This window comes from Triticum urartu, chromosome 6A, assembly GCF_056163025.1.
Source record: "Triticum urartu cultivar PI428250 chromosome 6A, HENAU_Tu73, whole genome shotgun sequence".
In the NCBI taxonomy this organism is placed as follows: Eukaryota; Viridiplantae; Streptophyta; class Magnoliopsida; order Poales; family Poaceae; genus Triticum; species Triticum urartu.
Genome location: NC_141878.1, coordinates 54,168,420 through 54,196,032, shown reverse-complemented (window position 1 = coordinate 54,196,032; position 27,613 = coordinate 54,168,420). Strand labels below are relative to the sequence as shown.

At 43.3% G+C, this 27,613-nt stretch overlaps 1 protein-coding gene and 1 pseudogene across 1 annotated transcript; both read right to left on the bottom strand.

Annotated features, from left to right (window-relative positions):
• LOC147963871 (uncharacterized) overlaps positions 1–27,613 on the bottom strand; it is a 154,675-nt pseudogene that overhangs the window by 97,483 nt on the left and 29,579 nt on the right.
• Positions 4,215–26,840, bottom strand: LOC125516511 (uncharacterized). Its single transcript, XM_048681933.2, has 5 exons — positions 26,710–26,840; positions 26,511–26,520; positions 25,549–26,416; positions 23,386–23,436; positions 4,215–4,576 (listed from the first exon to the last, which is right to left on the bottom strand). Exons 1-5 carry the CDS (start codon positions 26,838–26,840, stop codon positions 4,215–4,217), a joined length of 1,422 nt encoding a protein of 473 aa, XP_048537890.2.

Sequence of the window (27,613 nt, the reverse complement as noted above, 5' to 3'; positions counted from 1 at the left end):
CACTGAGCAAACAGGAATAAGGAACTATTAGTAACTTGTAAACACTGAGAACACAGAAATAAGGATCATGCTGTGCACAACAGTAAGAGCCGATCCATTCAAAATGTTCAAACGAGACTCACAGGCCTGGCATTGTAATATGTTCACATTAGTAGCCCAAATTCAAAACCAACTAGTATGATTCCCATACATAAGATCAACATGTTAATGCATCTCAATGATTCATAGATCATATATAAATATGTAGCTCCAAACGCAAAGATCTAGAAAAAACATATGTTCTTCCTACTAACATGGATGCTTCTCTTGGCCAACATTAAGTACAGACTGAAAGACAAATTTTTTTGTGATGTCTACAATTCCTCTTGCAAACGTAAGTGGTTTCACCAACAGCTGGAACCATGAGAATGAACCACACATGATGGAGGAACATCCACTGCAATATGATTTGGTCTTCTCTCGATCACACGGCGAGAATATTTTCGGAATACAAACTTTAACTTAGGCAAAATGATGCCCATTGTATAATAACACCAAAGCAATGAAGCACCTAGTGTTGGCCAATAAATAGTACAATACTACTTTTCTACAGTCCATGAAGTGACTATCCAATCTTTCTGTGTCTATTTTCAAATTGCACTGCATGCAGTGACTATACTATTCTCTTGTGCAGTTCAACCAAAATTGCGGTCACTTTGTGTGTTTGCCAAATAGCAACGGGCAGACATCTCTGTCTGCACAAATATCAAGCTTCTAGTAAACATATACCCCACCTTGTATTTTTGGTTTAAACATGTCTCTTCCGCTTAGCATCTGTCATGTTTTGCACTGGACAATTTGATACAGTCATGTTTTGCCCTGGACAATTTCATACTGAATTGATTTGCTGGTTCAGAGAAGAAATATAGCGCCTATTCTTCATCAGACCAAGGATATCCATGTTCGCAGTGATGGAAGAGGTGAAATCGATACAACCGAAATTGAGCATCCAATCATTGAATCCTGTCTTGCACCTCCAATGTAGGTCCACCCTACCAATAAATTCACATGCAAACCACTAGTATTACTATCTAATGATAGTACAAAAAGAGTATCAAGATAGTAGCAAACCATGTACCTTCGTAATGAACAACTCATAGTGCCACCAATTTGATATAAAGGTTTGGAAAAAAACATGCTCCTAATGTTGAACCAGTTGGACTTTTTGTGCAGTTCCACTAAAATCGAGCATCCCTGTTTGCATAGATATTGAAAGTGTGATTACTATAAAAGTGGCACTAGTTGAAGCATAGACTCACAACTATAAGCATTCCAATTTCTTAATGGGAAAAGGTAGCAAGACTGTTTCTAACCACCTGTTTGAAGGAATAAATAAGGCAACATCGGCTAATGTCAGAAAGGCATATATAGTTATTTCTGAAAGAGTGATCGATTCCTGACCTTTTGTCACGACCGGTTTTTCAATAAAAATATTTATCGAGAAACCAAATCTTTTGAGTCCAGTATGAGAGAAAATCCTCCTCACTGGTTGACAAATTCTTGATACAATAAGCCAGTAGCATAAGATATATTACAGGGTTGAGCTAGGGCTGCTCAACAAATTATTACAAGCGCGCCAATAATTATACATAATGGCGGATATAACACAATGGTGTGGTGGCATACTACTGACTCGAGGATAAAGTGATGGTGGAATAACACAGTGGGGAGTGTGATGACACGACTCTCGAACTGGCATCTCATCGAGCGTCGAGGTGAGGCTCGATGAATTTTATTTGGGTTGCGGAAGCGGATATAATACTGTGACCAAATCTAGGGTCGCACGAGACTGACTGGGATTCCCCTAGGCGTCGGACTCGCTATCGAACTCTTCATCCATGAGATCGCCTTCGTCAGCATCTGGCCAAATCAACAAGCCAGTGAGTACTTTGAAAGTACTCGCAAGACAGTTCGGACGTAAGATATAACAAATGCATGCATGAATGCGTCATGATTAATTTTACCAACTGAACGTTCAAAAATTAGCATGACGAAATAGGAAAAAGGGAAACGGCAGTAGTCCGCCTGAAATCCCCAACAAAACATAAATGAAAACCGATCGGGTGTCTGAAGCGACGCCTCGAAAGGTGAACAGATAATTAAAAGAAAAAGGTGCCACAGTCGGGCGTCTTAGCGACACCAAATAAAGGGCTTTAAAAGAAATTCCACAATCGGACGTCGGGGCGACATCACAGAAAGGGCTTTAAAAGAAATGCCACACTCGGACGTCGGGGCGACATCACAGAAAGGGCTTTAAAAGAAATGCCACAGTCGGACGTCTGAGCGACATCACAGAAAGGGCTTTATTCACGGGTAAATAATACTCATAATAAATATTCAATTCATGATAATAAACAGGTTAGTCCATCCACAGGAATAACATTTAGCCAGACTTAGCACTCATGGGATGTACCGGAGTCTCTGTCATCAAACTGGCACTGTTAGGACAAGATAATACGAATTTGGATATGGAATAGATGATTCAAAGGAATATATGACTCTGCAGAGTTTGTACAAAATTTTTCCCACAGTCAACGGATTTCCGTAGTCACGAAGGACTAGTTCCGTTTACGGTTTTTCGGAAGAAAACACAGCTAACCAGTACACACCCATCCTACCTCTCGATGCCAGGACTCACCCTAGACATCATCCAAGAAAAACTTTTGAGACGGGGAGATCACAATCTCGAATAGCATGGGATCAAATTTATATACGCGCGCTCTAAGGGGTGCCCCCCTCTCGGTCCCAACCGGAAACACCCATGCCCCCTGACAGGATGACTGGCTTTAATCCAGGGCCATGGAACCATCATCCCGGCCTCTCCTTATTGGTGTGTACCAGGAAAGCGGTTTGCAACTTACTAATCCATATTCCTTGCGGAAAACATGTGGTAGTACAGGGAAGGATGAATGGAAGGAACTGGAATGATACGAGTTGACATTGAAGTCACATAGTCTGGCATAAGCCTGGCATGCTACAACACTACCATCTTACCCATCCTCATGCTAACACATGGCCATGCATACTCACATCCATCCACTTATGGATCATCGAACTCACTTACCTCAACATTTCATAGAAATAACGTTCATCGGTATGCTCATCAACATGCCATGAAACTAACTAAATGCAAGACATGCCAAGACACTCATCATATCAAAAGTTCAAACATGCTTGCCTGGTTCGGAGTAGTCGGAGCCTAGCTCGGTGAAGTTCGCGGCTCCGTCACCTCCTTCGGTATCTACGGTATAAAGAAAATATATGCGCTATCGTAAATACCAAGGGGTGCACAGAAGTTATACCAAATATTTTTCAAATAAATATGATAAAAAACTAGACAAAAATCTGAAGAGGACAGAAAAAGAATCACTCAAAAATTCCTTTCTGTTAAAAAGTTATAAGGGTTTTAATCCAGGGACTCATCTGTAATGAAACAGAAAGTTTCCAGGGGCTAGTTTATAAAAACAGAAAACGCTTCGGCAGAAACTACGCCAGCCCAGAGGGAAAGCGCATTTGGCAGAAGGCGTTTTCAGATAACGCTTCGTTTAGAAAGGACAGAGAGGCTGACAGCGGGTCCCACTTGTCATGTTTAAATTTTCAAATGGGAGGGACGAGGCTCGTCGGCGCCCGAGAGCTGCGGTGGTCGCCGGCGGCGATCCACGGCGAGGCAGGGGGATCAGAGGTTACCAATGTGCTCACCGTGTCCTTCCGCAACGGTGGGTGGTGGTGTTGATCGCCGGTGAGCACCACATCGACGGCGGTCTCAACTCCGGCGGACGGTGGTTCGGGCGTGGATGGAGCTCGTCGGAGAGGGCTGCAAAGATTAAATTGAGGTGGGGGTTAGAGTACTGGGTGCAAGAGAGGGCTACGGACGAGGTTTGGGCGCCGGAGGTGGCCTCACCGGAGTGAATCGAGCTGGAGGCCGAGGCGGGGCGAGGCGGCCGGAGTTGGGGGAGGAGACCTCCTCGAGGTCCTCCTGGTGGCTTGGCAGGGTCTTGGGGAGGTGTAGTGAAGGTGTGGGTCTCGTGAGCGAGCTCGGGGCCCCTTTTATAGGCGGTCCGAGGCGGTGGCCGAGAACGGGGTTCTCCGGCGAAGCTTACGGCGGCACAGGGCATTGGTCGGGGAGGTTTAGGGGTCGAGCGCCGTCGTGGGGGTTCAATGGGTCCGTTTAGGTGCTAAACTGGCCGGGGTTTGGGTGTTTGGGTCGAGCTCGACGGAACAGGGGTGGCGCGGCCCGTCGGCGGCAGGGAGCACGTTGCGTGCTTGCCGGCCACGGTGAGGGTGCCACGGGCGTGCGCTGGCATGCATGAGGCCACGCGGAGAGCCAGGGAGCTTTGGGCGGCGCTGAACGGCGTTCTGCCGTGGTGTGCCTTCTGTCGGCCGCCATGGGAGGTCCCGACACCGCAGAAGACGCCGGCGAGGGCGGGCCAGCGCGCCACCGACGCCAGGAAGGCTCCACGCACGCGTGTGAAGCTCCGGACAAGAGGGCGGGTCTGCGAGCATCGAGCCAAGCGCACTGTGAGCTTGTGACTGAACTCTGAAGAAAACGACACTGTAAAACTGAATTTTACTGAACTTTACTGAAAATGCAAAGAACAGTGCAGCTCAGGTGTTCGACAGAATGATTTAGGTATCTAGGGATTTTTCCTTGAGCTGAAATTTCGTGGAGTGGCTTCTCATTGCTCCAGTAGGCTGCATGATTTTTGGTGGAATTTTTGGAGGAGTGTAGATATGAATTTCACCAAATTTGGCAAATCTGGTCCAAACTTGCAGAGACTGAATTTTGAAATTTTTGAGCAGAAGATGAGTGGATCAAGATGGTTCTAGGTTGTGGGTACTAAAGACAATCCAGGGAGGTTGGTTTGGGATAAAAACTCAAAGGCCAAGTGGTACTTGCTTTGAAAATCACTTAAGCTTAATTTAAATGGCAGAAAAGTTTTGGGAGATAAAATAATTGAAATAAAACCCAAAACTTGTTTGGACTTGTTGGGATAGAGAAGTTAGATTGTCCAAAGGTGGAGGGAGGGGTTTTGAGAAGTTTTACTATAGGAGACATGGTAAAACCATGGGTGGGTTCAAAAAGAAAGAAGTCCCAAACTCCTAGGGTTTTTCCTTTATTTTTTTTTGAAAATAAATAAGTTTGAGAGGGTAACAACCAAAAGGAAAAGCTTCAACAAAAATTCAACACCAAATTTGAAAGGGAAAAGAAAATCCTTGCCAAAGGAAGGAAGCTTTTAAGAGGAAGGATTTTCTGGAAAGGAAATTTTAAATGCCCTCTTTTAAAAATCCAACAAGGTTTTTGATGAAAACCAAATTAAAAATTTTGGAGTGTCACAACACCTACCCCCTTAGGAAAAATCTCGTCCCCGAGATTTCAGCTGATCCTTAAATAAGTGGGGATGCTCTGTCCGAAGAAAATCCTCTCTTTCCCAAGTTGCTTTGCTGTCGGCGTGATTGCTCCACTGGACTTTGAAAAACTTGATGGTCTTTTGTCGGGTCTTCCTTTCAGACTCCTCTAATATTTTTACGGGACGTTCCCGATAAGTGAGGTCTGGCTGCACGTCAATGTTTTCATGGGATACTTGTTTCTCTGGGTTGCTCACGCACTTCGTCAATTGCGAGACGTGGAACACGTCGTGGACATCGGATAATTCCTCAGGTAAGTCTAGCTGGTAGGCTACCGTGCCTCTTCGTGCCTTTATACAGAAAGGTCCGATGAATCTTGGTGCTAGCTTCCCTTTAATCTTGAATCGTTGCAATCCTCTCATAGGGGACACTCTCAAGTATACGAACTCACCGGGTTCGAAGCTGACCCCACGATGTTTCTGATCATAATAACTCTTCTGTCGACTTTGAGCGGTTTTAAGTCGGTCCCTGATTAGCTTGACCTTCTCCTCGGCTTCTTTGAGCATGTCTGGGCCGAAGATACGGCTGTCTCCGGTTTCTGACCAATTTAACGGGGTACGACATCTTCGTCCGTATAAGGCCTCAAATGGTGCCATTTGTAGGCTGGCCTGGTAGCTATTGTTGTACGCGAACTTGGCATATGGCAGGCTTTCTTCCCAACTGGTTCCATATGTGAGGACACATGCTCTCAGCATGTCTTCTAAAATCTGGTTTACGCGTTCTGTTTGTCCATCAGTCTGTGGGTGGTATGCGGTACTGAAGGCTAGTTGGGTTCCCAGAGCCTGTTGTAAGTGCTCCCAAAATCTCGAGACGAACTGGGTGCCTCTGTCGGACATTATAGTCTTCGGGACACCGTGCAGACAAACTATGCGGGAAAGATAAATCCTGGCAAGCCTCTGAGTGGTGTGGGTCGTCTTCATTGGAATAAAGTGTGCCACTTTGGTTAACCTGTCAGTGATGACCCATATGGCATCATTCTCGTGTCGTGACCGAGGTAGTCCGACAATGAAATCCTTCCCTATTTCATCCCATTTCCACTCAGGTATTTTGTTCGGTTGCAGTAGTCCGGCTGGTCTCTGATGCTCAGCTTTTATGCGTTGACATGAGTCGCAACATGCAATGAAAGCGGCTATGTCCCTCTTCATACCGTGCCACCAAAATCTTTCCTGAATATCTTTATACATTTTGGTTCCTCCAGGGTGAATCGAGTAAGGGGCGGTGTGGGCTTCGGCTAAAATTTGCTGTTTAAGGTCTTCTATGTTTGGTACGCAAAGTCTTTCTCCGTACCATAATATCCCTTCACTGTCTATGACGAATTCCGAGGCCTTGCCCATACTCACCTTTCTTTTGATGCCTTCGATGCTGGGGTGACCAGGCTGAGCTCCTTTAATTTCCTCCACAAGGTCGGGTTGTATTACCAAGTTTGATATGGTGCCTTCTGCTACCATCATCAAGTTGAGCTTGGCAAATTCTTGTTGGAATTCGGGCCTCAAGCTGTGCAGATTGTTTTCGTCGGAGTTGGGGTTCCGACTAAGAGCATCGGCTACTACATTTTCTTTTCCTGGATGGTAATGGATACCAACATCATAATCCTTTACCAATTCCAACCAACGTCGTTGCCGTAAGTTTAGCTCTGGCTGTGTGAAAATATATTTGAGACTTTTGTGATCCGTAAATATTTCACATCGATTCCCAAGTAAGAAATGCCTCCATTCCTTGAGTGCATGAATAACTGCTGCCATTTCTAAGTCATGAGTGGGATAATTTTCCTCATGCTTGCGAAGTTGCCTTGAAGCGTAGGCGACAACCTTGCCTTCCTGCATCAACACGCATCCAAGACCCTTTCTGGACGCGTCACAATATACTTCAAAATTCTTGTGTATGTCGGGTACAATTAGTACCGGTGCTGTCGTTAATTTCCGCTTTAGCTCTTGGAAACTTTTCTCGCAGGCTTCTGTCCATTCAAACTTCTTATCTTTCTTGAGTAACTGCGTCATAGGCTTGGCTATGGTGGAGAATCCTTCAATAAATCAGCGGTAATATCCTGCCATTCCCAAGAAACTCCGTATGTCCGTTACGCTGGCTGGTGACTTCCAGCCAAGTACGGCCTTGACTTTCTCTGGGTCCACTGCGATACCGTCCTGGGTCAGTACGTGGCCTAGAAAGCCTACTTGTCTTAGCCAAAATTCGCACTTGCTGAACTTGGCATACAATTGGTGTTTTCTGAGCTCTCCTAGCACAATCCTGAGATGTTCTGCGTGCTCTTCTGGTGTCTTGGAGTATACCAGAATATCGTCAATGAATACCACAACGAACTTGTCCATAAACTTCATGAATACTTTGTTCATGAGGTGAAAAAAATATGCAGGAGCGTTAGTTAATCCAAATGGCATCACTGTGAACTCGTACAGTCCATATCTGGAGGTGAAGGCTGTTTTGGGAATATCTTCTGTTCGTACCTTCAATTGATGGTATCCTGACCTTAAGTCAATTTTTGAGAATACCTTGGCCTGAGCGAGTTGATCAAACAAATCGTTTATCCTTGGCATCGGGTATTTGTTTTTGACTGTGACCATGTTAATGCTCGATAGTCAATACACAATCTCAGTGTTCCATCCTTCTTTTTGGCAAATAAAATTGGTGATCCCCAAGGTGAGGAGCTGGCTCGAATGAATCCTTTGTCCAGCAATTCCTTTATTTGTTTCTTCAACTCAACCAATTCGGATGGTGCCATTCGGTACGGTTTCTTGTATATGGGGGTGGTTCCTGGTGCGAGCTCAATGCTGAATTCTATCTCTCGGTCTGGTGGCATGCCTGGTAGCTCTTCAGGGAATACGTCTGGAAATTCACACACTACTGGAACCTTGTTCAGCTCAGAAACGTCCACCTTATTCAATCTCGGTTGCCGGGGTATTTTTCCTTCCTTGGCTGATACTCTTATTGTCTTCCCTTGGTGGTGTGTGAGAATTACGGTCCTGTTGAAAAAGTCGATAAACCCCTTGTTGGTGGTTAGCCAATCCATCCCTAGGATGACATCCAGTCCTTTATTTTCCAACACAATAAGATTTGCGTAAAACTCCAGTCCTTTGAACTCAATGACCACATTCTGACAGTAATTCTGAGTAACTTGCTGAATCCCAGGGGACTTGATGATCATGGATTTCTCCAAAGGAAGCATCGAAAAATTATTTTGCAAAGCAAAACTTTTTGAAATGAAAGAGTGAGAAGCTCCAGAATCAAACAAAACCATTGCAGGTATTGTGTTGACAGGAAACGTACCGAGTACGATATCCGGAGCATTTTGTGCCTCCTCTTTGGTTACGTGGTTCAGATGACCCTTCCTGTGGTTGTTGTTGGGATTGAAATTGTTTCGCTTGGGCGCTGAATTAGTGCCGTCGTTGTTCGGCCTTGGGGTTGAGTTCCTTGGCTTGGGGCACTGTTTGGCATAGTGCCCTTCTTCTCCACAAGCGTAACAAGTAACGCCGGGGCGATACGTGAACTCCTTGTCCCTTGCATGAAAATTTTTGATTGGGCGTGAGACATTGGATGAGGATTTGTGCATCCCACCCTTTTGAAAATCTGTCTTGCTTCGGTGATTGCGAGCATGGTTAGTCTGGTCCCTTTTTCGCTTGCGGATATCTTCCAGACTGCGTCTCTCATTTTCCAGAGTAATGGCTTTGTCCACCAGTGTTTTAAAATCAGGAAAAGTGTGCACGACCAGTTGGCATTTAAGCGCGGGTGCTAGACGTCAAGGAATTTCTCCATCTTCTTGCTCTCAGTCATACGCTCTTCATTGGCGTAGCGGGATAATAGAGTAAATTGACTGTTATAATCTGACACTGTCATGTTCCTTTGCTTGAGGTCGTCGAACTCTCTCTTCTTGATTTTCATAATACTCTTAGGAATGTGTGCACCACAGAAACCTTCCTTGAAATCATCCCAGGTTATGTCATTTTCGTTGGGATGCATGTGCAGAAAATTCCCCACCACGATGCGGCTGCTCCTGTGAGATAGTGCGGAGCATACAGCACCTTTTCGGGGTTTGAACATTTTGCAATGATTAATTTTCTCTCCATATCTCGAAGCCAGTCCTCGGCTTCAAGAGGCTTGTCTGTATGAGAAAATGTTTGGGGACGTGTCTTCTGAAGCTCAGATAACTTGGATTGCTGCTGATACTGTCCATGGTGATTCCCCATGTTGATGACTTGGTTCATCATTTCACGATGTTGTTGCTGACTCTGTTCATAAAGGCGACACATTTGGGAAAGTGCCGTTTCACTGTTCTGCTGACTGGACTGCCCTTGTGTGAAATTGTTGCCTGGTTGAGTGTCATAATCTCCCTCTGGCGGAGTAGGCATGGAGCGAGTCCAAGGACGAGACATTTTTCACTGTGGGGATATATTTTGCAAAACTCATAAGAAAAGCGAAGATGGTCGTAAAGCAAATCCAAAAATCTCACAAGGCTGGCAAATAATTTAAATGACCAAGGTCGCTTAAGAAAACAAATTGATTCGCGCACGGAGAAGGACTGCTCATTACATATCTTACACGCGGGCGATAATTATACAATACATCACTCAGGATATGCGTACATAATCCTGACATGTTGTTTAGGCTAGTGCACTTCTCCAGTCCCTACATGAAGCGCAAACAGGCTACTCCTCACAACCTATGTACATATCTTACAAAGCGGTACATCGCATGACGGGCAAGCATACTCAGCCGGAAATGTTGACGATCTCCTTGGCCCTGCCAAGGGTGAGGCGCAGTGAGGTTGGGGACTCGACCTCCTCCTCACTAATAGGCTCCAGACGTGAAGAGCTGCGTCGGGTAGATGGAGCGGGTGCCAGGGGCGGAGCAACACGAATAGGAGTAGGCACAGCGGGTGGTGCAGTGCGCGCTAAAGTGGGCGCAATGGCCTGGTTGAACTCTTCGGTGGTAGGCAGGCGACGAGTAGGTGCATAAGATGCTGATGACGAGACCAAAGTCAGTGGCGGTGCGGCGGGCAGGAGCTCTCTCCTGTTGGCGGCACAGCCATGGACTGAGTCCATGCGGGCAGCTACGAAGTCGTCCACCAGGTTGTCGAAGGCTGCCTCCAGAGCCCGGAGATACTCAATGAGCATCTCAAAAGCCTCATCTCGTTCTCCTCTGGGGCAGGAGAATGCGTAGTGACAGGTGTAAGGCACATGGCATGGAAGATAGCGGTAGCGACGAGTCTTCATCGCGGGAAGAACATCCCTGAGGCGAGCTATCGCCTCACGGGCTGCCATCTGCATAGCATGCCTCTCCATAGGCATGGCTCTTCCCACGAACCGGAAGCGGCGTGACTCACCACGCCCTCCCCTGAACTGCATCGTGACTTGGTGCATGGTCAGACTGTCGTTGACCTTGTGCTGGTAGAGTGTGAAGACTGGGCGCACAGATGGCCCCATCGCGACCTGAACGATGAAGGAGAGAAGCTTGATGAACCCATCGGGCACGTTGGCGAAGGTCTGAGACTCGCAGTTGTTGTCGGCCATCTACAAAAGTAGGCAAAAAAATCCTGCATGGTCAGATCATAAATTTATGCTGACTGTCAGAAAATGACTACAATTGCAGAAATATAAATTAGCTCTATTATGCTAATAACCGATTAGCGATCGCACCTAGTGGCTTCCTACAGTCAGCCTGGCTCTGGTACCAAGCTTGTCACGACCGGTTTTTCAATAAAAATATTTATCGAGAAACCAAATCTTTTGAGTCCAGTATGAGAGAAAATCCTCCTCACTGGTTGACAAATTCTTGATACAATAAGCCAGTAGCATAAGATATATTACAGGGTTGAGCTAGGGCTGCTCAACAAATTATTACAAGCGCACCAATAATTATACATAATGGCGGATATAACACAATGGTGTGGTGGCATACTACTGACTCGAGGATAAAGCGATGGTGGAATAACACAGTGGGGAGTGTGATGACACGACTCTCGAACTGGCATCTCATCGAGCGTCGAGGTGAGGCTCGATGAATTTTATTCGGGTTGCAGAAGCGGATATAATACCGTGACCAAATCCAGGGTCGCACGAGACTGACTGGGATCCTCTAGGCATCGGACTCGCTATCGAACTCTTCATCCATGAGATCGCCTTCGTCAGCATCTGGCCAAATCAACAAGCCAGTGAGTACTTTGAAAGTACTCGCAAGACAGTTCGGACGTAAGATATAACAAATGCATGCATGAATGCGTCATGATTAATTTTACCAACTGAACGTTCAAAAATTAGCATGACAAAATAGGAAAAAGGGAAACGGCGGTAGTCCGCCTGAAATCCCCAACAAAACATAAATGAAAACCGATCGGGTGTCTGAAGCGACGCCTCGAAAGGTGAACAGATAATTAAAAGAAAAAGGTGCCACAGTCGGGCGTCTTAGCGACACCACATAAAGGGCTTTAAAAGAAATGCCACAGTCGGACGTCGGGGCGACATCACAGAAAGGGCTTTAAAAGAAAGTCCACAGTCGGACGTCGGGGCGACATCACAGAAAGGGCTTTAAAAGAAATGCCACAGTCGGACGTCTGAGCGACATCACAGAAAGGGCTTTATTCACGGGTAAATAATACTCATAATAAATATTCAATTCATGATAATAAACAGGTTAGTCCATCCACAGGAATAACATTTAGCCGGACTTAGCACTCATGGGATTTACCGGAGTCTCTGTCATCAAACTGGCACTGTTAGGACAAGATAATATGAATTTGGATATGGAATAGATGATTCAAAGGAATATATGACTCTGCAGAGTTTGTACAAAATTTTTCCCACAGTCAACGGATTTCCGTAGTCACGAAGGACTAGTTCCGCTTACGGTTTTTCGGAAGAAAACACAGCTAACCAGTACACACCCATCCTACCTCTCGATGCCAGGACTCACCCTAGACATCGTCCAAGAAAAACTTTTGAGACGGGGAGATCACAATCTCGAATAGCATGGGATCAAATTTATATACGCGCGCTCTAAGGGGTGCCCCCCTCTCGGTCCCAACCGGAAACACCCATGCCCCCTGACCGGATGACTGGCTTTAATCCAGGGCCATGGAACCATCATCCCGGCCTCTCCTTATTGGTGTGTACCAGGAAAGCGGTTTGCAACTTACTAATCCATATTCCTTGCGGAAAACATGTGGTAGTACATGGAAGGATGAATGGAAGGAACTGGAATGATATGAGTTGACATTGAAGTCACATAGTCTGGCATAAGCCTGTCATGCTACAACACTGCCATCTTACCCATCCTCATGCTAACACATGGCCATGCATACTCACATCCATCCACTTATGGATCATCGAACTCACTTACCTCAACATTTCATAGAAATAACGTTCATCGGCATGCTCATCAACATGCCATGAAACTAACTAAATGCAAGACATGCCAAGACACTCATCATATCAAAAGTTCAAACATGCTTGCCTGGTTCGGAGTAGTCGGAGCCTAGCTCGGTGAAGTTCGTGGCTCCGTCACCTCCTTCGGTATCTACGGTATAAAGAAAATATATGCGCTATCGTAAATACCAAGGGGTGCACAGAAATTATACCAAATATTTTTCAAATAAATATGATAAAAAACTAGACAAAAATCTGAAGTGGACAGAAAAAGAATCACTCAAAAATTCCTTTCTGTTAAAAAGTTATAAGGGTTTTAATCCAGGGACTCATTTGTAATGAAACAGAAAGTTTCCAGGGGCTAGTTTATAAAAACAGAAAACGCTTCGGCAGAAACTACGCCAGCCTAGAGGGAAAGTGCATTTGGCAGAAGGCGTTTTCAGATAACGCTTCGTTTAGAAAGGACAGAGAGGCTGACAGCGGGTCCCACTTGTCATGTTTAAATTTTCAAATGGGAGGGACGAGGCTCGTCGGCGCCTGAGAGCTGCGGTGGTCGCCGGCGGCAATCCACGGTGAGGCAGGGGGATCGGAGGTTACCAATGTGCTCACCGTGTCCTTCCGCAATGGTGGGTGGTGGTGCTGATCGCCGGTGAGCACCATGTCGACGGCGGTCTCAACTCCGGCGGACGGTGGTTCGGGCGTGGATGGAGCTCGTCGGAGAGGGCTGCAAAGATTAAATTGAGGTGGGGGTTAGAGTACTGGGTGCAAGAGAGGGCTACGGACGAGGTTTGGGCACCGGAGGTGGCCTCACCGGAGTGAATCGAGCTGGAGGCCGAGGCGGGGCGAGGCGGCCGGAGTTGGGGGAGGAGACCTCCTCGAGGTCCTCCTGGTGGCTTGGCAGGGTCTTGGGGAGGTGTAGTGAAGGTGTGGGTCTCGTGAGCGAGCTCGGGGCCCCTTTTATAGGCGGTTCGAGGCGGTGGCCGAGAACGGGGTTCTCCGGCGAAGCTTACGGCGGCACAGGGCATTGGTCGGGGAGGTTTAGGGGTCGAGCGCCGTCGTGGGGGTTCAATGGGTCCGTTTAGGTGCTAAACTGGCCAGGGTTTGGGTGTTTGGGTCGAGCTCGACGGAACGGGGGTGGCGCGGCCCGTCGGCGGCAGGGAGCACGTTTCGTGCTTGCCGGGCCACGGTGAGGGTGCCACGGGCGTGCGCTGGCATGCATGAGGCCACGCGGAGAGCCAGGGAGCTTTGGGCAGCGCTGAACGGCGTTCTGCCGTGGTGTGCCTTCTGTCGGCCGCCACGGGAGGTCCCGACGCCGCAGAAGACGCTGGCGAGGGCGGGCCAGCGCGCCACCGACGCCAGGAAGGCTCCACGCACGCGTGTGAAGCTCCGGACAAGAGGGAGGGGCTGCGAGCATCGAGCCAAGCGCACTGTTAGCTTGTGACTGAACTCTGAAGAAAACGACACTGTAAAACTGAATTTTACTGAACTTTACTGAAAATGCAAAGAACAGTGCAGCTCAGGTGTTTGACAGAATGATTTAGGTATCTAGGGATTTTTCCTTGAGCTGAAATTTGGTGGAGTGGCTTCTCATTGCTCCAGTAGGCTGCATGATTTTTGGTGGAATTTTTGGAGGAGTGTAGATATGAATTTCACCAAATTGGGCAAATCTGGTCCAAACTTGCAGAGACTGAATTTTGAAATTTTTGAGCAGAAGATGAGTGGATCAAGATGGTTCTAGGTTGTGGGTACTAAAGACAATCCAGGGAGGTTGGTTTGGGATAAAAACTCAAAGGCCAAGTGGTACTTGCTTTGAAAATCACTTAAGCTTAATTTAAATGGCAGAAAAGTTTTGGGAGATAAAATAATTGAAATAAAACCCAAAACTTGTTTGGACTTGTTGGGATAGAGAAGTTAGATTGTCCAAAGGTGGAGGGAGGGGTTTTGAGAAGTTTTACTATAGGAGACATGGTAAAACCATGGGTGGATTCAAAAAGAAAGAAGTCCCAAACTCCTAGGGTTTTTCCTTTCTTTTTTTTGAAAATAAATAAGTTTGAGAGGGTAACAACCAGAAGGAAAAGCTTCAACAAAAATTCAACACCAAATTTGAAAGGGAAAAGAAAATCCTTGCCAAAGGAAGGAAGCTTTTAAGAGGAAGGATTTTCTGGAAAGGAAATTTTAAATGCCCTCTTTTAAAAATCCAACAAGGTTTTTGATGAAAACCAAATTAAAAATTTTGGAGTGTCACACCTTTCCTCTTCTTTTAAGCATATTTTTTGTAGTTCAACTAAAATAAAATGCCATCACCGCCTTGACAATTCAGTGACACTGTACAAAAGGAAATGACTTAACATTACATCATGATGTTAGGTATGTAGTCGACAGGCATTAGAGACAAACATACAGACCTCCTCCGATAACATAATGAACATTAATTTTAACAAAGGTGTGACTAGCTTTACCGGGATAATTTGAGTGAACTCTACACCCTGTGTTCCTTAATATAAGACGTTTTCGCAGTTCAATTTAAAGTACCCAAGCATCCAGTATTTAGAAAAACAGGTAGTAGTTTTCTTGAGCACATATCTGGGAAAGCTTGCCACACTTTATATATGTCCATACACTAATGCAACACCATTCGAATAGTATAAATATACACTAATCCAGTGGCTAGTGCAACAGTAGAGTAGTTATTTTATTACAGGGTACAATACAATGGTTTTACTGAACAAATTTCCATAAGCTCTAGCACTAGAAGATTTCTATAAGAATTAACTATACAAAATATAAAGGTAACAAGTTTCAACATTGGTATACTAGTTGTGCAAGAGCATTAAACCAAATACAAAAGTCTAAAGGTAACTAGCATTATTAACTAATGATATTATTAAAAAATTGCAAACCATGTACCTTCAAGGTAAATATCATTTTGAACTCAAGTGGACATGAAAAATTGCTATCCCAATCTTGATAATCGATCAAACATAAAAAGTTGATCGAACGAATCAATACAATAGCCAAAGGAGGAGGTGCACACTCTTGACCTTTCCTCTTGTCTTCATAATTTTTTGTGCCATTTAACCAAAATAAAATGACATCAGCGTCTTGGCATTTAGGTGACACTGTACAAAAAGTTGACTTATCTCATGAAAGTGAGGTATGTAATCTATAAGCATTAGCAGTGCAAAAATCTGAAGGTAGTAACAAGTTTCATCGTTGGTATACTGACTTTGTAACAACATTAGAATGCCTTAGTTGAAAAATGTTTAATACATCCACAATCAACAGCTAACCCTGAAATAATCCAGAGACATTAAATGGCATTGCTTAAATTTATCAGTGGCATTAGACTGAGCGAGACATTAGTTAAATGTGGCATCACTTTAGGAGTAGCATTGGTTGACTTTACCGCTAGCGTTATACTAATAGCAAATAAGTGGCAATAAGAGCATGGGAGACCCATTCGGACAGTGGGCGCACCAGTACGATGTAGCTCCATGGACACGTAGAGTGGCGAGGGAGGTATGGTTGCCTAGAGCAACAAATATCCAGGCAGCATATTTGGATTACGTCCCATTTTTGCTCTCTTTATCCACCTTTTTCCTATGTGAGGACAACAAACCGATCGACCTGGTCATTCTCTATTGCATTGTCATGCCTTTCTACCCTTCTTTAACCAAGAGACACGAGACTCGTTCCTTAGCTACTAATTTTCCCCTTTTCAACCTAGATGCGGGTTCGATGCCTACTCTCTTGGATAGTACAGTCCCCTGATGTCTACTACACAACCTACTTCTTGTAGACGTTGTTGGGCCTCCAAGTGCAGAGGTTTGTAGGACAGTAGCAAATTTCCCTCAAGTGGATAACCTAAGGTTTATCAATCCGTGGGAGGCGTAGGATGAAGATGGTCTCTCTCAAACAACCCTGCAACTAAGGTAAATTGTATAGGTGCACTAGTTCGGTGAAGAGATGGTGATACATGTGCAATATGGATGATAGATATGGGTTTTGTAATATGAAAATATAAAAACAGCAAGGTAACTAATGATAAAAGTGAGCACAAACGGTATTGCAATGCTAGGAAACAAGGCCTAAGGTTCATACTTTCACTAGTGCAAGTTCTATCAACAATAATAACATAATTGGGTCATATAACTATCCCTCAACACGCAACAAAGAGTCACTCCAAAGTCACTAATAGCGGAGAACAAACGAAGAGATTATGGTAGGGTACGAAACCACCTCGAAGTTATCCTTTCTGATCGATCTATTCAAGAGTCCGTAGTAAAATAACATGAAGCTATTCTTTCCGTTCAATCTATCATAGAGTTCGTACTAGAATAACACCTTAAGACACAAATCAACCAAAACCCTAATGTCACCTAGATACTCCAATGTCACCTCAAGTATCCATGGGTATGATTATATGATATGCATCACACAATCTCAGATTCATGTACTCAACCAACACAAAGAACTTCAAAGAGTGCCCCAAAGTTTCTATCGGATAGTCAAGACGAAAACGTGTGCCAACCCCTATGCGTAGGTTCATAGGCGGAACCCGCAAGTTGATCACCAAAACATACATCAAGTGTATCAATAAAATACCCCATTGTCACCACGGGTATCCCACACAAGACATACATCAAGTGTTCTCAAATCCTTAAAGACTGAATCCGATAAGATAACCTCAAAGGGAAAACTCAACCCATTACAAGAGAGTAGAGGGGGAGAAACATCATAAGATACAACTATAATAGCAAAGCTCGTGATACATCAAGATCGTACCACCTCAAGAACACAAGAGAGAGAGAGATCAAACACATAGCTACTGGTACATACCCTCAGCCCTGAGGGAGAACTACTCCCTCCTCGTCATGGAGAGCACCGGGATGATGATGATGGCCACCGGAGAGGGATTCCTCCCTCCGGCAGGGTGCCGAAACGGGTCTAGATTGGTTTTCGGTGGCTACGGAGGCTTCTGGCGGCGGAACTCCCAATCTATTGTGTTCTCTAAAGTTTTTAGGGTATATGGGTATATATATGAGGAAGAAGTACTTCGGTGGATCTCCGGGCTGTCCACGAGGAAGGGGGCGCGCCCCCCACCCTCGTGGGCAGCCTGGGATTCTCCTGGTCCATGTTCGATACTCCGTGTGCTTCTTCTGGTCCAAAAATAAGTTCCGTGAAGTTTCAGGTCAATTGGACTCCGTTTGATTTTCCTTTTCTGCGATACTCTAAAACAAGGAAAAAACAGAAACTGGCACTGGGCTCTGGGTTAATAGGTTAGTCCCAAAAATAATATGAAAGTGCATAATAAAGCCCATAAACATCCAAATTAGATAATATGATAGCATGGAAGAATCAAAAATTAAAGATACGTTGGAGACGTATCAGCATCCCCAAACTTAATTCCTGCTCGTCCCCGAGTAGGTAAATGATAAAAACAGAATTTTTGATGTGGAATGCTACCTAACATATTTCTCTAACTAATTCTCTTCATTTTGGCATGAATGTTCAGATCCATAAGATTCAAGACAAAAGTTTAATATTAACATGAAAATAATAATACTTCAAGCATACTAACTAAGCAATCATGTCTTCTCAAAATAACATGGCCAAAGAAAGTTCATCCCTACAAAATCACTTAGTTTCGTCATGCTCCATTTTCGTCACACAAGAATGCTCTCATCATGCACAACCCCGATGACAAGCCAAGAAATTGTTTCATACTTTAGTAATCTCAAACTTTTTTCAACTTTCACGCAATACATGAGCGCGAGCCATGGATATAGCACTATGGGTGGAATAGAATATAATGAGGGGGTTATGTGGAGAAGACAAAAAAGGAGAAAGTCTCACATCGACGCGGCAAATCAATGGGCTAGGGAGATGCCCATCAATTGATGTCAATGCAAGGAGTAGGGATTGCCATGCAACGGATGCACTAGAGCTATAAATGTATGAAAGCTCAACAAAAGAAACTAAGTGGGTGTGCATCCAACTTGCTTGTTCACGAAGACCTAGGGCATTTGAGGAAGACCATTGTTGGAATGTACAAGCCAAGTTCTATAATGAAAATTTCCCACTAGTATATGAAAGTGACAAAACAAGAGACTCTCTATCATGAAGATCATGGTGCTACTTTAAAGCACACGCGTGGAAAAAAAGGATAGTAGCATTGTCCCTTTTTTTATTTTTTTATTTGGCCTTTCTTTTTTTTGGGATAATGCTCTATTAATGATGATCAGCACACTTCTATTTATTTACAACTCAAAGATTACAACTCGATACTAGAACAAAGTATGACTCTATATATATGAATGCCTCCGGCGGTGTACCAGGATGGGCAATGAATCAAGAGTGACATGTATGATAAATTAAGCATGGTGGCCTTGCCACAAATACGATGTCAACTACATGATCATGCAAGGCAATATGACAATGATGATGTGTGTCATGATGAACGGAATGGTGGAAACTTGCATGACAATATATCTCGGAATGGCTATGGAAATGCCATAATAGGTAGGTATGGTGGCTATTTTGAGGAAGATATAAGGAGGTTTATGTGTAATAGTGCGTATCATATCATGGGGTTTGGATGCACCGGCGAAGTTTGCACCAACTCTCAAGGTGAGAAAGGGCAATGCACGGTACCGAAGAGGCTAGCAATGATGGAAAGGTGAAAGTGCGTATAATCCATGGACTCAACATTAGTCATAAAGAACTCACATACTTATTGAAAAAATGTACAAGTCATCAAAAACCAAGTATTACGTGCATGCTCCTAGGGGGATAGATTGGTAGGAAAAGACCATCGCTCGTCCCCGACCGCCACTCATAAGGAAGACAATCAAATAACACCTCATGTTTCAAATTTGTTACACAACGTTTACCATATGTGCATGCTATGGGACTTGCAAACTACAACACAAGTATTCCTCAAATTCACAACTACTCAACTAGGACAACTTTGATATCACTATCTCCATATCTCAAAACAATCATCAAGTATCTAACTTCTCTTAGTATTCAATGCACTTATATGAAAGTTTTCATTATGACTAAAAAGCAAATTTCCATGTTTTTCTAAAGGAATCTCAAAATAATATAAGTGAACCATGAGAGATCAATTATTTCTATGAAATAAAACCACCATCGTGCTCTAAAAGGATATAAGTGAAGCACTAGAGCAAATGACAAACTACTCAAAAGATATAAGTGAAGATCAATGAGTAGTCGAATAATTATGCAACTATGTGAAGACTCTCTAACATTAAGAATTTCATATCTTGGTATTTTATTCAAACATCAAGTAAAAAAATGACGCTCCAAGCAAAACGTATATCATGTGGTGAATAAAAATATAGCTCCAAGTAAAGTTACCGATGAACGAAGACGAAAGAGGGGATGCCATCCGGGGCATCCCCAAGCTTAGGCTCTTGGTTGTGCTTTAATATTACCTTGGGGTGCCTTGGGCATCCCCAAGCTTATGCTCTTGCCACTCCTTATTCCATAGTCCATTGAATCTTTACCCAAAACTTGAAAACTTCACAACACAAAACTTAACAGAAAACTTGTAAGCTCCGTTAGCGAAAGAAAACAAAACACCACTTCAAGGTACTGTAATGAACTCATTATTTATTTATATTGGTGTTAAACCTACTTTATTCCAACTTCTGTATGGTTTATAAACTCTTTTACTAGCCATAGATTCATCAAAATAAGTAAACAACACATGAAAAACAGAATCTGTCAAAAACAGAACAGTCTGTAGTAATCTGTAACTAACGCAAACTTCTGGAACCCCAAAAATTCTAAAATAAGTTTCTGGACGTCAGGAATTTCTCTATTAATCATCTGCAAAAATAATTAACTAAATAGCACTCTTCAATAAAAAATGGCATCAATTCTCGTGAGCGCTAAAGTTTCTGTTTTTTATAACAAGATCAACAAGACTTTCCCCAAGTCTTCCCAATGGTTCTACTTGGCACAAACACTAATTAAAACATAAAAACTCAATCATAACAGAGGCTAGATGAATTATTTATTACTAAACAGGATAAAAAAGCAAAGAAAAAGAATAAAATTGGGTTGCCTCCCAACAAGCGCTAACGTTTAACGCCCCTAGCTAGGCATGATGATTTCAATGGCGGTCACATAAAAGACAAGAATTAAAAAATAAAGAGAGCATCATGAAGAATATTACTAACACATTTAAGCCTAACCCACTTCCTATGCATAGGGATTTTTTGAGCAAACAACTTGTGGGAACAAGAATCAACTTGCATAGGAAGTAATTTTAAGCACATAGAGGGGAAACTTGATATTATTGCAATTCCGATAAGCATATGTTCCTCCCTCATAATAATGTTCAGTAGCATCATGAATGAATTCAACAATATAACCAGCACCTAAATCATTCTTTTCATGATCTACAAGCATAGAAATTTTATTACTCTCCACGCAAGCAAAATTCTTCTCATGAATAATAGTGGGAGCAAACTCAACAAAATAATTATCATGTCATGCATAATCCAATTGAAAACTAAAATCATGATGACAAGTTTCATGGATATCATTATTATTTATAGCATACAAGTCATCACAATAATCATCATAGATAGCAACTTTGTTCTCATAATCAATTGGAACCTCTTCTGAAATAGTGGATTCATCACAAAATAAAGTCATGACCTCCCCAAATCCACTTTCATAAATATAATCATCATAAATAGGAGGCATGCTTTCATCATAATAAATTTGCTCATCAAAACTTGGGGGACAAAAAATATCAATCTTCATCAAACATAGCTTCCCCAAGCTTGTGTCTTTGCATAACATTAGCATCATGGATATTCAAGGAATTCATACTAACAACATTGCAATCATGCTCATCATTCAAATATTTAGTGCCAAACATTCTAATGCATTATTCTTCTAGCACTTGAGCAAAATTATCGGAATCCTTATTTTCATGATAGATATTAAAAAGATGAAGCATATGAGGTACCCTTAATTCCATATTTTTTTTGTAATTTTCTTTTATAAACTAAACTAGTGATAAAACAAGAAACAAAAAGATTCGATTGCAAGATCTAAAGATATACCTTCAAGCACTAACCTCCCCGGCAACGGCGCCAGAAAAGAGAGGTTGATGTCTACTACACAACCTTCTTCTTGTAGACGTTGTTGGGCCTCCAGGTGCAGAGGTTTGTAGGACAGTAGCAAATTTCCCTCAAGTGGATGACCTAAGGTTTATCAATCCGTGGGAGATGTAGGATGAAGATGGTCTCTCTCAAACAACCCTGCAACCAAATAACAAAGAGTCTCTTGTGTCCCCAACACACCCAATACAATAGTAAATTGTATAGGTGCACTAGTTCGGCGAAGACATGGTGATACAAGTGCAATATGGATGATATATATGGGTATTTGTAATCTGAAAATATAAAAACAACAAGTAACTAATGATAAAAGTGAGCACAAATGGTATTGCAATGCTAGGAAACAAGGCCTAGGGTTCATACTTTCACTAGTGCAAGTTCTCTCAACAATAATAACATAATTGGATCATATAACTATCCCTCAACATGCAACAAAGAGTCACTCCAAAGTCACTAATAGCGGAGAACAAACGAAGAGATTATGGTAGGGTACGAAACCACCTCAAAGTTATCCGTTCTGATCGATCTATTCAAGAGTCCGTAGTAAAATAACATGAAGCTATTCTTTCCGTTCAATCTATCATTGAGTTCCTACTAGAATAACACCTTAAGACACAAATCAACCAAAACCCTAATGTCACCTAGATCGCACCGAAGCTATCTGATACCAAATTGGTAGGAATCGGATCCCTAACAAGGCATGGTCTCAGGTTGTAGGGGTGGAAGAAGGGATGGCCTGGAGGAAAGTGTGGTCGCCTATGCTGGGGCGCCGTCATTACGTGCGAGGGAGCAGGGGCGGCGGCTAGGGTTAGGTCTCCCGGCTCCCTAAGGAAGCGGAGCAAATATGATTGCTTCTTACTTAATCCCAAAACGGGTCCTTACACGAGTTTATATAATCCTCCTAATAAGATAATTGGGCTAAGCCTCTAATAACGATAAGATAAACTGTGCCACAACTAACTGGGCTAAGCCCCTAATATGCCGGTCATAGAAGCAAAGTAACACTGCCGATGCACTCCATTAAACTGAAACTGAGGTAGATGGCCAGCCCACATAATCTGGTTGCCATCCCCTAACAGAGCGCCTCACACATACATTTTCCTTTTACATTGTCATATGCAACACAAGGCAATTATTTAATTGTCATATGCTTGCTTCAGCTTGTTGAAGCAGCGCCAAAGCTTCAATCCTAGATACAACTGACAGGTGGGCTTGCTTGCTTAAAAGGCACCAAGCAAATGAACCGCGAGAGTAACCCAACACTAATTGCTAATCCAAGCAAGTCACCTTGTCCTCATACAGAACATAGATGATAGACAGGTAAGTTTACAAAGGCCAGCACAGAGGGCCAAATTATGGGTATAGCACATAATAGACCCCGTGAACAGCATAGAAATTGGAAGAACCTACAGCACCATAACCATTTTCTGCATCTTGGCCACCGGAATTCAATCCTAGAGACCTGCATAGCAGCCAATTTATCAGTCAAAGTTAAAATTATGTATCTCAATACATTCAGAGAAAAAAAATGTGGATGTTATGTATCTCAACTTTTTGTATGACTCAAACAGTAAACATTAACTTTACTGGTACTGTGGAAATCATGCCAAATGCTCTGAAACTAGACCGTCTCAATAGTCAGCATCAGCGGACAAAACCAACATTAGAAACAGAGAACCGCTACAGGAGAACGATTCATTTTTATCACCACACCTTCAACTCTTATTGTTAGCATATATTGTCAAGTTTATGACTTCATCTGTTATTCTGTTCTCAGTGAAGGCAAAAAAAAAATCAGTGGTCCAAATAACTCCATTACAGGGAATACTGGACATCCTAGCTTATCGAATCATTTGAAATGTTCCTTGTTATCATGGGCACGCAAGGGGCTCATGTGGCAACAAACCAAAACCATCTAGTTTAGAGCTCATAGACATACTTTTCAGAAATGTACGAGCTAGCTAGTCGCTCACAAATACAATTTAATTGAACTCATGTAGTAGAAGCCTCAACCAAGGGATTGTGCATTGTCTTATTAATAGACACAGTTCCCTCGGAACAAAATAGATGCATTATTCTTTCTTCACAACAACCAAAGCAATGCTTTGACCACTAGTTTACTGATAATATTAATATGTTAGTAAAAATACAATTTGTGACAAAAGCAATGTTTACAGTGAATCTGTTAGTCATGCCATTTCAATCATATGTTTATAAAGTCTTAAACACCTAAAGTGACCAAAAGTGCAGAAAATAGACTGCCGGCAAAGCATTGATACATATAGCTTGGACCAGACAAATCATGTTAGTGGATCATGGCAGATTACATATGCAAATTAGATAGACACTGAGAGATATGCTGAGAATAATATTTAAGCAAACTGCCTTGCACTATGCACTAGAACAATCATCCGTAAAACTGCTATAAATTGAGAAAAAGGATAAATAGAAATACAAAAATTAATGAAAGCATACTCTTCGAGTATTCTGACAATCATCAGTTCACTAGGTACAATAATGACCCAAAATAAGCAGCAATGTGAAATGATATAGTTGTCCCGTTTATATGAAGGAAGCATGAAGCAAATGATCATGCATGGTTATCAAATACTCCCTCCGTTCCTAAATATAAGTCTTTTTAGACATTTTAAATGGACTACAATATACGAATGTATGTAGACATATTTTAGAGTGTAGATTCACTCATTTTGCTCCGTATGTAGTCACTTGTTAAAATCTCTAGAAAGACTTATATTTGGGAACAGAGGGAGTACTTACGTAGAGGTAACACCATATAAATCGCATTAGAATTCGATAGATCCATAACCACGAAAAACAAATCAAAGGCATGAAGCAACTAGTAGAAGTAACACAAACAAAAAAATACGTCCATGAAGAACACAAAAGAGAACATATTGATTATGTTACCACTTAACATATTCACAAAGAGGGGAATGGTAATGAGTTTTGAGTCATCTGGGAGCTAGATGGAGAAAAAACTGCATTATCAGAAGGAACTGGGGGAGTACTAAGGAGGAGGTAAACTGAAAGCATGGCAGTTCGATTGCACAGGAAGGCAGCCGGAAGTATTCACATCCAGTAGAGAGGGGATAGAACATTAGCAAATAAAAGAGAAGTGAGGTGGTTAAAGGCATAAGGAAGAGAAGCAGGGCCTAGAGAAAACGTCAAAGATGCAGTCTGCCATCAATGCAAGGAGGTGACCGGTTGAACATGTAAGCAAAGAGTTGTGAATGATAATAAACAGATGAAGACAGTTTGCAAGCTCTGACTTGAACAACAAAAAGAAGTGAAACTAAACAATAGACCAATTGCAGGCCATTGCCTGGCTGCAGAGAACATACACAAATTATATACCACTAACAGATTTTTCTTTTACTACAGAAAACAATCGCTATATGTTGAAGAGGTCATCAAGCAGCAAAAGGAACAAGTGATATGACACTACTTAAACTTGTTAACTCAACAGGAAAGGATGAACCATACATGCCATGAACCAATTATCAAAAATTAAATTGGTTTTGTTACAATGAATATCTGAAGACATGCTTTACCTGCCGCGTAGACACTTCTGAATGGATGATAATGAGAAAGGGGGTAGGTTCCAGAAAGCTTCTTGAACTTCATTGACTCAAGCTGGACCATAAAGACGATGTGATCTGTCCACACAAACACCACATTATTTTCCTCCTCGAGCCCTGGTATCAACATGTCAGTCTCCTCAGAATTCAGAGAAAGTAGCTTGTCCAGTTCAATGGTTCTTCCAAGCCCCCATGAAGCGACACCATCACAATCAGTGTTCATCTTCCACAATTGGATGCTGCAGTCTGTCTGGGTGAGTAAACCAAGGCCACCACCCTCTGCCCGCATAATCAAGAACATGTACTGGCCCTCTTCAAGGATATGCACCGGCACCTGTATCACAGCTAGGCTTTGCTTCTCCAAATCAAACTCGAGGATTCCATCCATATTCCCAGCAAGTTTCCAGTAGAGGGAATCCCCAACCAGCACAGCAGGCTTGTCAGTAGAAACCAAGGTGGGAGCATCACTCGTTAGAACATCAGGTGGAAGCTGTGTTGAGACGAGATCACCCCATGTGCCGGTCTCTGACGAGTAAACACAGGCCAGAGCACGATGGTGTTGCTCGTCGTCGTTGTCTGCCACTGCCAACACCACCTGGAAGTGCTGGGCATCATCTCCGGCGGCACGAGCACGAAGCACCGCCCCGTTGATCACTGTCTTCTCTGCATGTGCCGCAACCCCCGGGGGCACCACAAGGCGGTGCTGGTCGCCGGTGACGGGGTCCCACACCAGGATCTGGTTCTTAGGTTTGTTGGAGACGAGCGGGATGTGGTCGGTGGAGTCGAAGCAGCAGGCAGCCCAAAATGAAATGTGGAAATGGATCGGCCCAAAGTTACACTAAAGATAGCCTTTTGTATCTTTTTTTTCCTCCCACGAGTGTGTATCTACGGCCTACGCTATCTAAATCTGTCCTATTATTAAAAGAGCAAACATGAAATCCCCTATAGGCACATCAAAAAAATATATATAGAATTACTAGGGACGTCAATTGATCACATTTGACGGTATCTTTCACACAAACTAATGTCTCAGATTAAATATTCTATCGATGGACCATCTCGCGCACTCTCTTGGTCCTCAGTTAGTGGGGGTATTACTATCCTATAATTTTCTTTCTATCCTTGCGATACCTTCCCACTCTTCTTGTGTTGTCCGGACATAAGTATGGATTGCGGATGTTGCCCGCCGCAACTCCTCTGCTGTCCCATGGGCACGAGCGCGGATCGCCAGCGCAGCTGCCGTTGGTCCTCTCCTTTCCCATGGGCGCGAGCGTGGATTGTCGTCGTCGCCGTCCGCTCCTCTTCTACTATCCCATGAACGAAAAGCACTTTCACAATCACAGAGATCAGGGACTTGATCTCTGGATTAATAAATTCTTGATTTGTAGGCTTGCGTTGTTGACGTGGTGGTTGTTATGTCTTGGGTTGGAGGACCGGGAGCACCTCGTCCATGTTCGGACGCTGGCACACTCTCTAGTTTGTGCACGCATCCAACTTCAGCAGCTCCTCCTTTTTCCTTCTCCATGTGCTCTCGAAGTCTGTCGGGTCACGGATTATTAAGATGGAAATAGCTCGCATCCAAAGCTGGATCTGAGCAGAAGCTAAATAGCCGAGTTTTGATGATCGGGCGTCTGATGATCCGTCGTGCGGAAGGAAGCCTATGGAGGAGCGGCTCATGATCCACCCCTACGATCGGCAAGATAGCCGACAGCGATCGTCACAGCGTCTGAGTGCCAGCCTTCCACGCTAGAGATCTAATCACTGTTATTGTTTATCTGTGTCTCTGTGCTTCTAGAGTAGTAACAGTTAGAAATCTCATGTCCAAGATTAATCTTTATATGTATTTGTACTTCTATTTCTGTGTCGCCGTGCAACTTAGAGAAGTATATATGCCAAGTTTATGAGAACAGTACATTTTGAACACTGAATATGATCAATTGCGTCAAAATCTAGCATTGGCTAATCTTCTATTTGCACGGAGAACTTCTCATTGAGAATGCTGGGTCACCTGACATGTTCTCAAAATGATGATTAT

Bases quoted from the DNA above. Each gene is read 5' to 3' on its own strand.
- LOC125516511 (XM_048681933.2), bottom strand. From the start codon at position 26,840: ATGGGAAAGGAGAGGACCAACGGCAGCTGCGCTGGCGATCCGCGCTCG. The intron at 23,437-25,548 runs AAGCATGTCTTC...TATGCAGGTCTC, and splicing joins AAGTGTCTACGCGGCAGGTA to TAGGATTGAATTCCGGTGGC. The intron at 4,577-23,385 runs GTTCTTCCAATT...CGTTTTCTTCAG, and splicing joins AAATGGTTATGGTGCTGTAG to AGTTCAGTCACAAGCTCACA.